This window comes from Bufo bufo, chromosome 2 (genome assembly GCF_905171765.1).
Source record: "Bufo bufo chromosome 2, aBufBuf1.1, whole genome shotgun sequence".
NCBI classification, from domain to species: Eukaryota; Metazoa; Chordata; class Amphibia; order Anura; family Bufonidae; genus Bufo; species Bufo bufo.
The window spans coordinates 55352821-55366587 of record NC_053390.1 but is presented as its reverse complement, the minus strand read 5'-3'; the positions used below and the strand labels follow the sequence as shown (position 1 = coordinate 55366587).

Genomic DNA, 13767 nt, shown 5'->3' with positions numbered 1-13767 from the left:
ACAGAAAGGGTTAAACCATGCCCTGTTTGAACCAAATTAGCACAAGCACTATGCAGAGCAGTTTATAGGAAAATCCTGGGGAAAGTGAGACCGTTGTCTCCTATGCCTTATGTGAGCAACAAAACATCCCTCACCCCCAGTTCTCTTATCAGCTCGTATGAAGTGAATAACTCAGCAGAGGGCGATAGTGAGTGCTCACCCTAAGGGCACATGCACGCGACTGTAGCTTGTATTGTGGTCTGCAATTTGCGGATCCGCAAAACACGGATACTAGCCTTGCATGCTCCACATTTTGCATAGTGGACTGTCCTGGCCTCTATAGAAAAGTCCTATCCTTGCCTGTAAAACAGACAAGAATAAGACATGTTCTATTTTTTTGCGGGGCCGCGGAATGGACATACGGCGTGCTGTCCGCATCTTTTGCAGCCTCATTGAAGTGCACATTGATCAGATGCGGAAAAAAAAAATTAATCCTGTGCATGAGCCCTAAGACCTCAACCATAGTTTTGGTGCGCACCCAAATCCACATTCAATTCAATGGGGCAGCAAAAAATGCGGACAGCACACCGCGGCCCCACAAAAAAGACAAAAAACAAATAGTGTCGTGGACAAGAATAGGCATTTCTAACAGAAGACAGAACGTACCGATCTGCAAAATGCGGAACACACACAGGCAGTATCCGTCATGCGGATCTACCGATTTGCGGACTGCAAAAACGGATAGGGTCGTGTGCAGGATCAACTAAATCTCTTCAAAGAGGATTTGGGCCTAAAATTCTGAAATTAAAATAGCTGAAATTTATGTTGGGTCTCCAGTGCTGAATAAAAACCGACACCAGACACAATCAGGATTTATATAAAAAAAAAGATTCATAGACATTAGGGAAATATCTGTGCCAAATAATAGAAAACTCTGAAAGGAAACTCCACTTTTTAACAAAAAAAATAAAAAATTCACAATGTAAGTTTTCTATACTCCACTCACATCCAAAGCTAAGGCCCCTTGCAGACGAGCGTGTCCGGATTAGGTCCAGATGCGTTCAGTGAAACTGAATGTTTTCAAACATCTGTGAAAAACGCATCGCATCTGCACTTGCTTGCGGATGCAACGCGATTTTCACGAAGCCCCATTCACTTCTACGGGGCCAGCGTTGCGTGAAAATCGCAGAATATAGAACATGCTGCGATTTTCACGCAACGCACAAGTGATGTGTGAAAACCAACGCTCATGTACACAGACCCATTGAAATGAATGGGTTTAGATTCCGTGCGGGCGCAATGCGTTCGCATCACGGATTGCATCCACACGGAATACTCGCTCGTGTGAAAGGGGCCTAAAGGCAGAATTCTGCTAGTTTCCTGCTGACGATTACACTGCTTAGGTCACATGACTGCGTGTGGAATGCTGATTGGCTACAGCCTGTTTCCAAGGGCAACCAGCAGAATTTCTGAAGCAGCTTTGAAGGTGAATGGAGAATAAGTGTACAAAATATGTCAAGCAAAGCATCTATAAATACACTCAGAATTTTATATTGTTTTAAAGGCAATGTCCACCTTCACCACCATTTTTTAAAAAAAATCCTCCAGTTCATCTACAATTTCTAATGAAGCAACTTTGTAAATGTAATCTTTCCTAGAATTCTGTGCACACAGCAAACATGCAGATCTATTCATCTCCATAGTAACAGACAACCAACAATGCATGTGTCATATGATCCGGCTGCCACCCTCCCTTCTATATGTCCCCTACACATTAGACTGATCTGACAACCATGCTGTGTATGGAAGTGTCCCAAGTTCCTCCCGACAGCAGATGTCATAGGAAAGAAGGGGCGGGCATTTTGGATTTCTAATCATGTGTTTGGCAGCGGCCAGTGATGGACTGGCCATCGGGAGTACCGGGAGAATCCCGGTGGGCCGATCGAATTATGGGCCGGCCAGGGCCGCCATCAGGGGGGTAAAGCCGATACCCCAGTAAGGGGCCCGGACCCCGGGGGGGCCCGGCCGGTCCCGAGCCATTTTAATTTTTTTGCTGTCAGTGTGTTAACTTTAAAATCAGCGCTCATCTCTTTACTATCTTACACTGACTCAGCTCCAGTAACAGCAGGCAGTGTGGGGGCGGCGCTCACTCACTGACGTCACACGCCTGCTCCTCCCACTAGGCGGCGCAGGCGCGTGACGTCAGTGAGTGAGCGCTGCCGCCCGCACTTGTTACTGGAGGCTGGAGGGAGCTGAATGTAAGGTAGTAAAGAGATGAGCGCTGTGTTAAAATTAAAGTTACTGTCTGCAGCCTGCAGGATACCGATTTATTAATGTATACTACTGTGAGTGGCGGGGAGGGGGATCTATGGATGACGGCACTGTTATAGGGAGGGGGATCCGTGGATGGCACTGTTATGGGGGGGGGTCTGTGGATGACACTTATGGGGGGGGGGTCTGTGGATGACACTTATGGGGGGGATCTGTGGATGGTACCATTATGGAGGGGGATTTTTTTTTCTAAATTAAGAGTAAAAATAAAAAACCTGTTTATACTTACAGTGGAATGTTTTTACTTATGTTTTTTTTTGAGTGTGTTTGGGAAAAATAAAGTGGGCCGGTCTGGCTGAAGTCCAGGGCCACTTTATTGTCCCAGTCCATCCCTGGCAGCGGCCTTCTCCGATCTCCCCTTCAAGAACACATGCATGCTTGTTGGAGCCCAGTAATCATGCGTATGTGGACGTTGGGAGGATAGGTGTCGACCAAATGAGTTTTCCGCCAACGGCCAGCTTTAGGGTGCAACCCCACAGTGCTGCGGGCCGTATGACTACATAGGGTTTAGTTGTTGTCTGTTACCATGGATACTTTTAGAGTCACTGCGGGAGATTTATCCAACTGGTGTAGAGTATAAATGGCTTAGTTGCCCATAGCAACCAATCAGATTCCTCCTTTCATTTTTCAAAGGAACTTTGAAAAATGAAAGGTGGAATCTGATTGGTTGCTATGGGCAACTAAGCCATTTCTACTTTACATCAGTTGAATAAATCTCTCCCACTGTACTTTCACACAATTTTATTCTATGTAATAGAAAATGGTGCAAATTTCTAAATCAATTCATTAAAAAAATTATGCCTGCATCTACCACACTTCCATCTAAGTTGCTGTTCACTGCCTGTTGTCAGGCAAGATTCATCCCTAGTAAAAGAGAGGCTGAGAGGAAGTGGGGGAGGGGGGTGTCAGACGTAGCTGAGATCTTGAACCTGATAGAAGAACTGCTGTGAGCGTGATCTCCCCTTCCTTATCTGTTCTGTGAGCTCCAAACATAGTGAGAAGTAAGGGAATGAATGTCACAGCAGTACAGTGCTGGCAGATTCCACAGAAGGGAGACACCCCCTGCTTCTGAGTGAAATGCATCTAGCTGTACAGCTGAAGAGGGGAATAATATAACTGAAAAAACATTAGAGAAGCCCAAACATAACTATCACGGTTATGATTGTACAAAGAAGCACAGCCATTTTTTTTTTTTTTTTTTACTCAGGTACACTTTAAATCTGCATAGGAGCTGAAAGGAGATTTTGAAAGTTGCCTCACTTTTCAGTTAAAAGTGGAGTTACTCCTCAAAAAGTCTCTGAAGTGCATCTGTTTGTTAATGACAGTATTGCTACCATAAGGCCCCTTTCACACAGGCGAGTTTTCCCGCGAGGGTGCAATGCGTGAGTTGAACGCATTGCACCCGCACTGAATCAGGACCCATTCATTTCTATGGGGCTGTTCACATGAGCGGTGATTTTCACGCATCACTTGTGCGATGCGTGAAAATCGCAGCAAGCTCTATTTTGTGCGTTTTTCACGCAACGCAGGCCCCATAGAAGTGAATGGGGCTGCGTGAAAATCGCAAGCATCCGCAAGCAAGTGCGGATGCGGTGCGATTTTCACGCACGGTTGCTAGGTGACGATCGGGATAGGGACCCGATCTTTATTATTTTCCCTTATAACATGGTTATAAGGGAAAATAATAGCATTCTGATTACAGAATGCATAGTACAATAGCGCTGGAGGGATAAAAAAAATATATATATTATTTAACTCACCTTAATCCACTTGCTCGAGCAGCCGGCATCTCTTCTGTCTTCTTCTTTGCTGTGTACAGTTAAAGGACTTGTGGTGACGTCACTCCGGTCATCACATGGTCCATCACATGATCCATCACCATGGTAAAAGATCATGTGACGGACCATGTGATGATCGGAGTGACGTCACCACAGGTCCTTTTCCTGTACACAACAAAGAAGAGAAGCCGGGCTGCGCAAGCAAGTGGATTAAGGCGAGTTAAATTATTTTTTAATTTTTTTTAACCCCTCCAGCGCTATTGTACTATGCATTCTGTATTCAGAATGCTATTCTTTTCCCTTATAACCATGTTATAAGGGAAAATAATACAATCTACAGAACACCGATCCCAAGCCCGAACTTCTGTGAAGAAGTTCGGGTTTGGGTACCAAACATGCCGATTTTTCTCACGTGCGTGCAAAACGCATTACAATGTTTTGCACTCGCGCGGTAAAATCGCGCATGTTCCCGCAACGCACCCGCACCTTTTCCCGCAACGCCTGTGTGAAAGAGGCCTAAGGGTTGGCAGAAATAAAGCAGGAATCCCTGGTAATTGAGTCAGCCCCCCTCCTTACCCCAATTAACCCGAATAGAGTGCCATTTATGACCAGTGTGTATTTGATAGGACTGTATCATCCAGAGTTCACACAGGATCAGCCTATGAGACACTTTTATAAAAAGTAGCTTTTATTCATTTTTTTTCTGGTTCTGCACCAAATTTCCCAAAATGCCATAAGTTATGAAGTGAATTTGGAAACCCTCATCCAAAGCAAGAAACGTTGCACAGGGCTGTGACACGATTGGCCATCATAGTCATATGACATGATGATGATATCACTAGGGGGCAGCAGTGAGTCAGGGTAGTGGAAACTGGGAGAGACTTATGAAACCTTCTAAAGGGAGAGCTGTCGTTGTTGCCCATAGCGACCAATCATAGAGCAGCTTTCATTTCTGATAGTGCTCCAAGAAAATGAAAGCTACTCTGTGATTAGTTGCTATGGGCAACAAAGACATTCAGGAGTTGTAGGACCAGGGCTGTAGCTATAGAGCGTGCAGAGGTAGCAGTCACACTTAAATCCTCGGTCATGTTAGGTGGGGTCCCGATTTTGTATTGGGGCTCACGCAGTTGGCTATAGAGGTTGCAGAGGAATAGTGGCCAATAGACCCAAATTTGCAGGGACTGTCCTATATTTTTTAGAGGCAGTCCCTTGTATAAGTCCCACTCACAATTGGGTGTTTCCAGTGGGCTGGGGCGTTCCTGGGTCAGGGCTTACATGACTTAAATTTACCAATGGTGGTAAGTATGCTGAGTGGCCCTGAGCTTAAGGGGCCCAAAAGACACATAAGAAGTCACCAGTATTGTAAATGGCCCTTGGTAGGTGGTAAGGAGGGCCCTTAAACATTTGCATTGGGGTCCAAAAGTTTCAAGTTACACTACTGGCTATTACAGAAAACATGTAAAAATGGTGGCAGATCATACTTAAAAAACACCCATCAGCTATAAAATGGGTGCTCTATAAGATCAGACATGGGTGCTTTATAAAATTAGACATATTGCCTGATCGGGTTGATCCTGCTGATTAAAATGACACCTGTCTTGTGAAAATCGGTTGTGGCATTCCTGAGAAAAAAAAAGACTTTTGTTCTTTATGCAAATTAGGCTTTCAGTGCACCCAGGGTGGGGCTAAGCCCCTTCAGTGCACCCAGGGTGGGGCTAAGCCCCTTCAGTGCACCCAGGGTGGGGCTAAGCCCCTTCAGTGCACCTCAGCTTATTCAATGCACTGAAGCCCTCAAAAGTCTTTTTTTCCTCTGGAACATCACAACTGATTTTCGTAAGACAGGTATCATTTTAATCAGCAGGATAAACCCCATCATTCACTGTGCTTAGGGTGCATCCTGCTGACAGGTGCTTTATACATTTGCATCATTTTCTACTCCACAGCTTTTATAAATGTGCCCCATTGTGTGAAGTCCTTTGACTAGTTAACACCCTACCCAATTTTACAATACATTTTTCGCCTCTCCAGGGCACTTGAATAACGACCCCGGGTCTTCAGCTAATGTCAAAAAGTTTACTAGAAGAAAAAGTTGACATGCATAAATGAACATTATACTCCAATATACATATAGTCACACTATACATATATATGGTGTCTGTGCTTCTTTGGAATGATTAGTCGACCGTCAATATCCATAAAGTTGTAAAGATCTCATGGGGAAAAAAAAGAAAGTCATCTACAAGGGGTGGAGCAGCGTGCATGTCGGTTCATAGATGTGGACCGGCCACCCGGTCAATGGTTTTGGCAGCCATTGATTGTGTCCAGAGAGAGTTCAGCCAATCAGGAAGTGCATGTCATTGGTACAGTCCACAACATGGCTGCCTCCATGAAGTGGGGACCCCTCGAAGCCAATATTTTGGTTCTAGTTACTAGGATCAGAAAGTGGAGCATGATTCAAAGTCATATTCCAAGGGTCACCGGCGCCGACAAAGAACGGCTGAGGGGAGATATTCTCATTGTGTGCCAAAGAAAACGTGTACAGTCCGCTATGTCTGTCCGCCTCCAAACGCGTTCGCTCCAGAAGCTTCAGTTGAGAGTCCTCATACTGTTTGTCCAAGTCTTGCAAATTTAGAATGTTTTTAGGTTCTTCAAGTAGATGTTTTGGGCTAGGCCCTGGTACACCAATAGTCCCATTGGCCCTGTGGTTACCGCCGCTCTCCAGGCTCGGAGGCACCATAACAAAGGCCTCGTCTTCCGGACGGTTGTTGCGGGCAAACAGTAGACTGGAGGTTCTCCAGTAGGCTGGCTTCCTGCCTCTTCTGGGCCTGGACATTCGACAGCTCTGCCTCTTGATGTGACGATGGAGGTGATCGGACCTGGTGAAGCTTTTGTAGCAAAACTCGCACTGGTAGGGCCGGATCCCTGTGTGGATGCGCATGTGGTTCTTGAGGTCATAGTTATGGACAAATTTAGCGTTGCAGTGGATGCACAAATATGGCCGCTCCCCGGTATGTTTCCGCATATGGATCTTCAGCTTGTCCTGCCTGAAAGAATAAGATATTTATGTTTAATTACTTGATAAATACATGCCATACAATTCCAATTCTATCTATAATACTGTATCTCTCTATCTCATATCTATCTTATATCTATCTATCTATCTATCTATCTATCTCCTATCTATCTATCTATCTTTCCTTATCGTCCTTCAGGCAGCACACACAAAGGGTTAATGTCTTGCTCCTCCTGCCTAGAACAAAAGATAAATCATTAGTAAATCAGACTAATTAACCCCCCTATAAAGGAGGGCACACCCACTAGGTAGATGTGTATTTTTTTCTTCTGTCTAGGTCAATGAAGCCTACACATAGGGCTCATGCACACAAACGTATTTTCTTTCCGGTCCGTTTTTTTTCCGGACCCATTAACTTAAATGGGGCTGTAGAAAATACAGAAGTTACTCCGTGTGCGCTCCGTTTGTCCGCATGGCCGTTCCACAAAAAAGTAGTGCATATCCTATTATTGTCCGAGGCCCCATTTAAGTCAATGGGTCCGCAAAAAAAACTGAACGCACACGGAACACTTCCGTATTTTGCGGATCCATACTGTAGAAATGCTATGCCCAGCCCATATTGCTCGTGTGTTTTTTATTAATAAGTTACTGTTTCTGTATACGATCCGCAAAAATCGGATCAAATACGGAAACCATACGGATATGCTTTGTGCAATAATGGAACGGAAGAGGACTTAAATCAGAGAGAAAAAAACCTCAGATACTGAACAACGGATCCATGAAAAACGGACCGCAAAACAACAACGGCTGTGTGCATGAGTCCATACAGAGGCTCCTGCTGCTGTGAAGGTCAGTATGGTTGTATGAGTGTCCAGAGCTATATGCATGTTATAGAGCTGGAGGGTTGCTCCAGAATTAACTGCATGACATGACTGATCTGAAAGTGGTTTCCAGGGTTTATTTTTTTTCCATCGGGTGTTCCATGGGATGATTGAGTTTCTCATATGCAGTGGGTGTTCCCTACAAACTATCTATGTATGTTTCAGGGCAAGTCCCTGTGAGAAGTGCTGGTTTGACTGTTACAAGCACTGCTATTACCTTCAGGCCTGCAGGCAGTGTCTCCATCTCAGGAGCCATTTTGGAGTAGAAGTATACAGGTATGAGCTGATCTTGATGGGTAACATGTTATGTAAAAAATGGCACAAGAGGTTAACTGACTTTCAATGTATTTCAATAAATAGTTTGTCACAAAATGGTATGAGATAACTGTGCCATGTGTTATCAGAGGCGTTTTTTTTTAGCTCAGCTGCATCTGTGGCTCTGCACAGTGTGAGATCTTACTGCAGCAGCGGAATCACAGCAGGTTCTGTGTCCTGGAATGGGTCACCAACTGCGGACAAAGTAGGAGGTGTGTGCACCAACTGCGGACAAAGTAGGAGGTGTGTGCACCAACTGCGGACAAAGTAGGAGGTGTGTGCACCAACTGCGGACAAAGTAGGAGGTGTGTGCACCAACTGCGGACAAAGTAGGAGATGTGTGCACCAACTGCGGACAAAGTAGGAGATGTGTGCACCAACTGCGGACAAAGTAGGAGATGTGTGCGCCAACTGCGGACAAAGTAGGAGATGTGTGCACCAACTGCGGACAAAGTAGGAGATGTGTGAGCCAACTGCGGACAAAGTAGGAGATGTGTGAGCCAACTGCGGACAAAGTAGGAGATGTGTGCGCCAACTGCGGACAAAGTAGGAGATGTGTGCGCCAACTGCGGACAAAGTAGGAGATGTGTGCGCCAACTGCGGACAAAGTAGGAGATGTGTGCGCCAACTGCGGACAAAGTAGGAGATGTGTGCGCCAACTGCGGACAAAGTAGGAGATGTGTGCGCCAACTGCGGACAAAGTAGGAGATGTGTGCGCCAACTGCGGACAAAGTAGGAGATGTGTGCGCCAACTGCGGACAAAGTAGGAGATGTGTGCGCCAACTGCGGACAAAGTAGGAGATGTGTGCACCATTACCTCCCAGCTAAGGTCTCCAGGGCAGACATGGTGCAGAGGTTGTGGAATGGTTTACTTCTTGGCGGTCAGAAGCTTTCACTCAGGTCCTTTCTGCTCATATATCTATAAGACCTCGCTAAGGCTACTTTCACACTGGCGTTTTGTTTTCCGTTTGTGAGATCCGTTCAGGGCTCTCACAAGCGGTTCAAAATGGATCAGTTTTGCCCTTAATGCATTCTGAATGGATAAGGGTCCGCTCAGAATACATCAGTTTGCCTCCGTTCAGTCACCATTCCGCTTTGGAGGCGGACACCAAAACGCTGCTTGCAGCGTTTTGGTGTCCGTCGGACGAAACTGAGCCAAACTGATCCGTTCTGACACACAATGTAATGACACACAATGAGGACGGATCCGTTTTCACTGACACAATCTGGCACAATAGAAAACGGATCCATCCTCCATTGACTTTCAATGGTTTCGGCTATGTTAAAGATAATACAAACGAATCCATTCTGAACGGATGCATGCGGTTGTATTATCTGAACGGATGCGTTTGTGCAGATCCATGACGGATCAGATTCAGCACCAAACGCGAGTGTGAAAGTAGCCTTATCTACAACTCCTTTTACCTTATCTCCTGCCATCATCTCATCTGGATGTGGACTCTGTCTCTGTGATCAGGAGGATTCTGAAGATCTATGTTTCATGATGGCGTACCTTTATTTACCTCCATTATTAAACGCTGTGCTAGCTCACCTTGAAATGGTTACACCTAGAGGGGATAAGCCCAAAATGGATGAAAAAAAAAAAATCGAGGGTATTTCCTGATGATCCTATATTAAAGGGATGTATGGCAGGAGTGTGGTCCCAGCCGGACAGGTAAAGGTTCATTTACACGTCCGCAAAATGGGTCCATTCCGCAATTTTGCGGAACGGGTGCAGACCCATTCATTTTCAATGGGGCCAGAATGTGCTGTCCGCATCCGCATTTGCGGATCCGCACTTCCGCATCTGTGCTTCCGTTCCCGCAAAAAAATAGAACCTGTCCTATTCTTGTCCGCAATTGCGGACAAGATTAGGCATTTTTTATTATAGTGCCGGCGATGTGCGGTCCACAAATTGCGGAATGCACATTGCCAGTGTCCGTGTTTTGTGGATCTGCAATTTGCGGATCCGCAAAACACTTACGGACGTGTGAATGGACCCTAACATTATGTGGGAGCTAGATTATAGCAGTGTGTTACAGATCCTGCAGAGGAACCTTCCTAAGGTAATATCCAAGTGGCCAGCCTGGCTGGGAAGACTTTTCTGGCAGTCGGTTATTCCATGTCGGGGACCCTATGGTCAGAAAGATTGTTTCCTGCTGAAACATAGTAATTCCGTGTCTACGGCAGTGTGCAAAGCGTTTTTGGCTTCAGTCTCCTAGTGACCTAGGGATTGCTTCCCAATGAAGTCCCGCTTAGTCACTAAGTTTGGGAGTCTATTCACAGAACCATATCCGATTTGGCAGACCACAGGTTGCGGATCCGTAGGACACTGATGCCGCCGTGAACATCCTGCCCTATGATGGTAATGCCCATTCTCATCCGCAATACGGACAAGGGTGGGACATTTTCCATCTCTTTTCGGGGCGGCAGAATGTATGTGGACGGCACACTGTGTCCCACAGTCCTACTGTAATAATGGGTCCGCATGAGATCTGCAAGTCGCGGGACATGTCGGAAAGAAAAAATACTTTCGTGTGTATGGACCCTGAATGTGCCTCTGAGTTCATGTGGTCAGCATAGACACTCTGTGCAGAGGGACATTCTGTTAGCGCCATTTTGTTCCTCACCAATTAATGCTATTTAGAATCAATCGTTGTTACAGAGGGGTCTCCTTTCCAGAATATACCTCTAGGTCTAGTTTCATTCTTGCTATTTTCATTCCAAAGATCACCTAAGAGGGGCTCAGAAGGGTCAGATAGAGAAGAGTAAGTTCAAAGTGTTCAGGCTCTCCAAGTAGGACTTCACAGGAAAATCTTGACCTCTTGCCCAGGAAATTTCTGGGGTCTTTTCCAGAATTGATTCGGTGCCAAAGCCACAGGTAAGATGGAGGCTAGATCTGATGTGTCTAAACAAATACCTTCTTAAAAGAAATTCACTAGGTGAATTTCTGTTCGTTATCAACATTCACCAGCAGGACGATTTTATGGCCATCACTCACCAGGGTTTCTCATCTTCAATTCACTGGCCTTTGGCTTCTCATCATTGCCTGGTGGTTTTACTAAGTTGGTTTTGGCACTAACTCAGCCCTTAGCTTCCAATTAGACTCCACAAACTGGTTGCTTAAGCTTTCAAAGGAGAAGATCCAGAAATCGAGGTTTATGTGAGATCTAAGGTACCATCACTAAGTGCCAGTCAGGACCCAGTGGAGTAACTAGAAATAACTGGGCCCCACAGCAAATATTGGAATAGGGCTCCCCCAGCAACTTCTGTGCAACTCCCCCCCCCTTCCCTATCATGCAACCGCCGCTCCTGTCGCTAGTCAGGATCGCTATCAGATCAGGCCAGGCAGCCACTTTGTCTACAAATATATACTTTCCTGACCTCTTCAATAGAAGCCGTAACATGGGCATTAGTGTACATTGCAAACCAGCATTGTTTCAGGAAGAAACCAATGTTTATCAGGTCTGGTTCGCCTTGTGGTGATCAAGCCAGAAACTCGGGAAGACCTGTTGCAGTGTCCTACTCAGTGATGGTCGTGGGCACTTCAAACTTTTGTACATGCTTATCTGTGCAATCTGTAAATTCCTTATAACAGGCTGTTTTAGAGGAGGGTGTTATTACATTTATTTGCCCCTAGGTGGTGCTGAGGGTGTGTCTAAGTAGTGTAGAACAAGAGAGAACAGGAGAGTAGAAAGGAAGTTAATGGAGGAGCAGAACAGGCCTAGTCCACAATGTGGCTGCTATTTTAGCCCCTTGGCTCTGGCCAGGCTAAGGGAGTATAGAGAACAGTATTATAGCAGCGCAGCACAGACCGGCGAGTCTACGTCTGAATATAGAGAAAGTCTAGTGGAGGTTGGAGCTAAATTAGCCAATGGACTTCACAAGCACCAGTGACCAGGAGGAACCTAAAAGTACCTGGACACAGCCGGAGGATTAATGCGCAAAATTATCCTTTACCACATTCCTCTATGGACACAGTGGACTGTAATCCTTCAGTGAGCATCCTTTCCAAAGAATGGAGCAGAAGACTGATGCCGGCCATTAGGGAGACCGCCCTGACCAGTAAGAGTTATTATATTCAGTACCTGAGTGCTAGAGTGTGGACAAGATATAGAGAGAAGGAAAACTCCTCAAGTTACAATTGCCAAGACTTTTACAAGGATTACAGCTAAACCAATATCTCAGTCATCTCTTTATGCCATATAAAATTAACTACCTGAGACAAGTGATTTAAGTAAAAGTTTAACTGTTTTACTACAACCGACTCCTCATCTTTTCCACCACCAACCTTTGTACCTAACGGTGCAGGCGTCACAAACCACCGGGGACCCAGCCTCCAAAGCACCCTAAATAGCTACACCATCAAGGGCACCTCAACTACCATCTGGCTGGTGATCCCTTTACTGGAGAGTGCCCCGGATGATTTAGTGCTGTCTTCCCCATCACTGCACGCCGACCCAGAGAGGCTCTGCTAACCGTGAGTAAGCTACTACTACCCCCATCGGTCCACCGTAGCTCACGGGTTGCCTCTGCTGTCTTGATGGTTTCATCCGAGAAATACTGAACAGGGCAGATTATACTGGCCATTCCAATAACTTTGGTCAGGAAGTATACTTCCACATTCTTTGAGTTCAGGGGAGATGGTCTCCTCAAGAAATGTATCTGTGATCCAATATCAGAGACCTGGGAGCAATATATCTAGATCTTCATTTAGGGCAGGCTGAAGAATCAGTCAGTGGTGAAGCAAACAGGTACTATTTCCACTATGTGCTATATAAACAATTGGCACAGGACTGGCTCCGATACATGGAACAGTGAATACAGTCAAATTATGACTTGGGCAGTGGAATGTCAAACCGTAGACAGCCCTCCACATTCAAGGTGTTCTGAATGTTCAGGCGGATCTGTTAAGTAGGTCACAGTTGAAGTCTCAGCGACTGTGTACACTGCTCGAAAAAATAAAGGGAACACTTAAACAACACAATGTAACTCCAAGTCAATGACACTTCTGTGAAATCAAACTGTCCACTTAGGAAGCAACACTGAGTGACAATCAATTTCACATGCTGTTGTGCAAATGGGATAGACAACAGGTGGAAATTATAGGCAATTAGCAAGACACCCCCAATAAAGGAGTGGTTCTGCAGGTGTTAACCACAGACCACTTCTCAGTTCCTATGCTTCCTGGCTGATGTTTTGGTCACTTTTGAATGCTGGCGGTGCTTTCACTCTAGTGGTAGCATGAGACGGAGTCTACAACCCACACAAGTGGCTCAGGTAGTGCAGCTTATCCAGGATCGCACATCAATGCGAGCTGTTTCAAGAAGGTTTGCTGTGTCTGTCAGCGTAGTGTCCAGAGCATGGAGGCGCTACCAGACAGGCCAGTACATCAGGAGACGTGGAGGAGGCCGTAGGAGGGCAACAACCCAGCAGCAGGACCGCTACACCTCCGCCTTTGTGCAAGGAG

General features: G+C 45.8%; 1 protein-coding gene across 5 annotated transcripts in view; it reads right to left on the bottom strand.

The window, feature by feature from the left end:
- Positions 1–4562: 4562 nt before the first annotated feature.
- The window catches only part of ZBTB7C (zinc finger and BTB domain containing 7C), a 218625-nt gene continuing 209420 nt past the window's right edge, over positions 4563–13767 (bottom strand). For all 5 annotated transcript variants that reach the window (XM_040421121.1, XM_040421120.1, XM_040421116.1 and 2 more), the window contains exon 3: positions 4563–7132. In XM_040421121.1, coding sequence (XP_040277055.1) covers positions 6511–7132 — 622 coding nt within the window. In that variant the 3' untranslated portion in view covers positions 4563–6510. The remainder of the gene's footprint in view (positions 7133–13767) is intronic.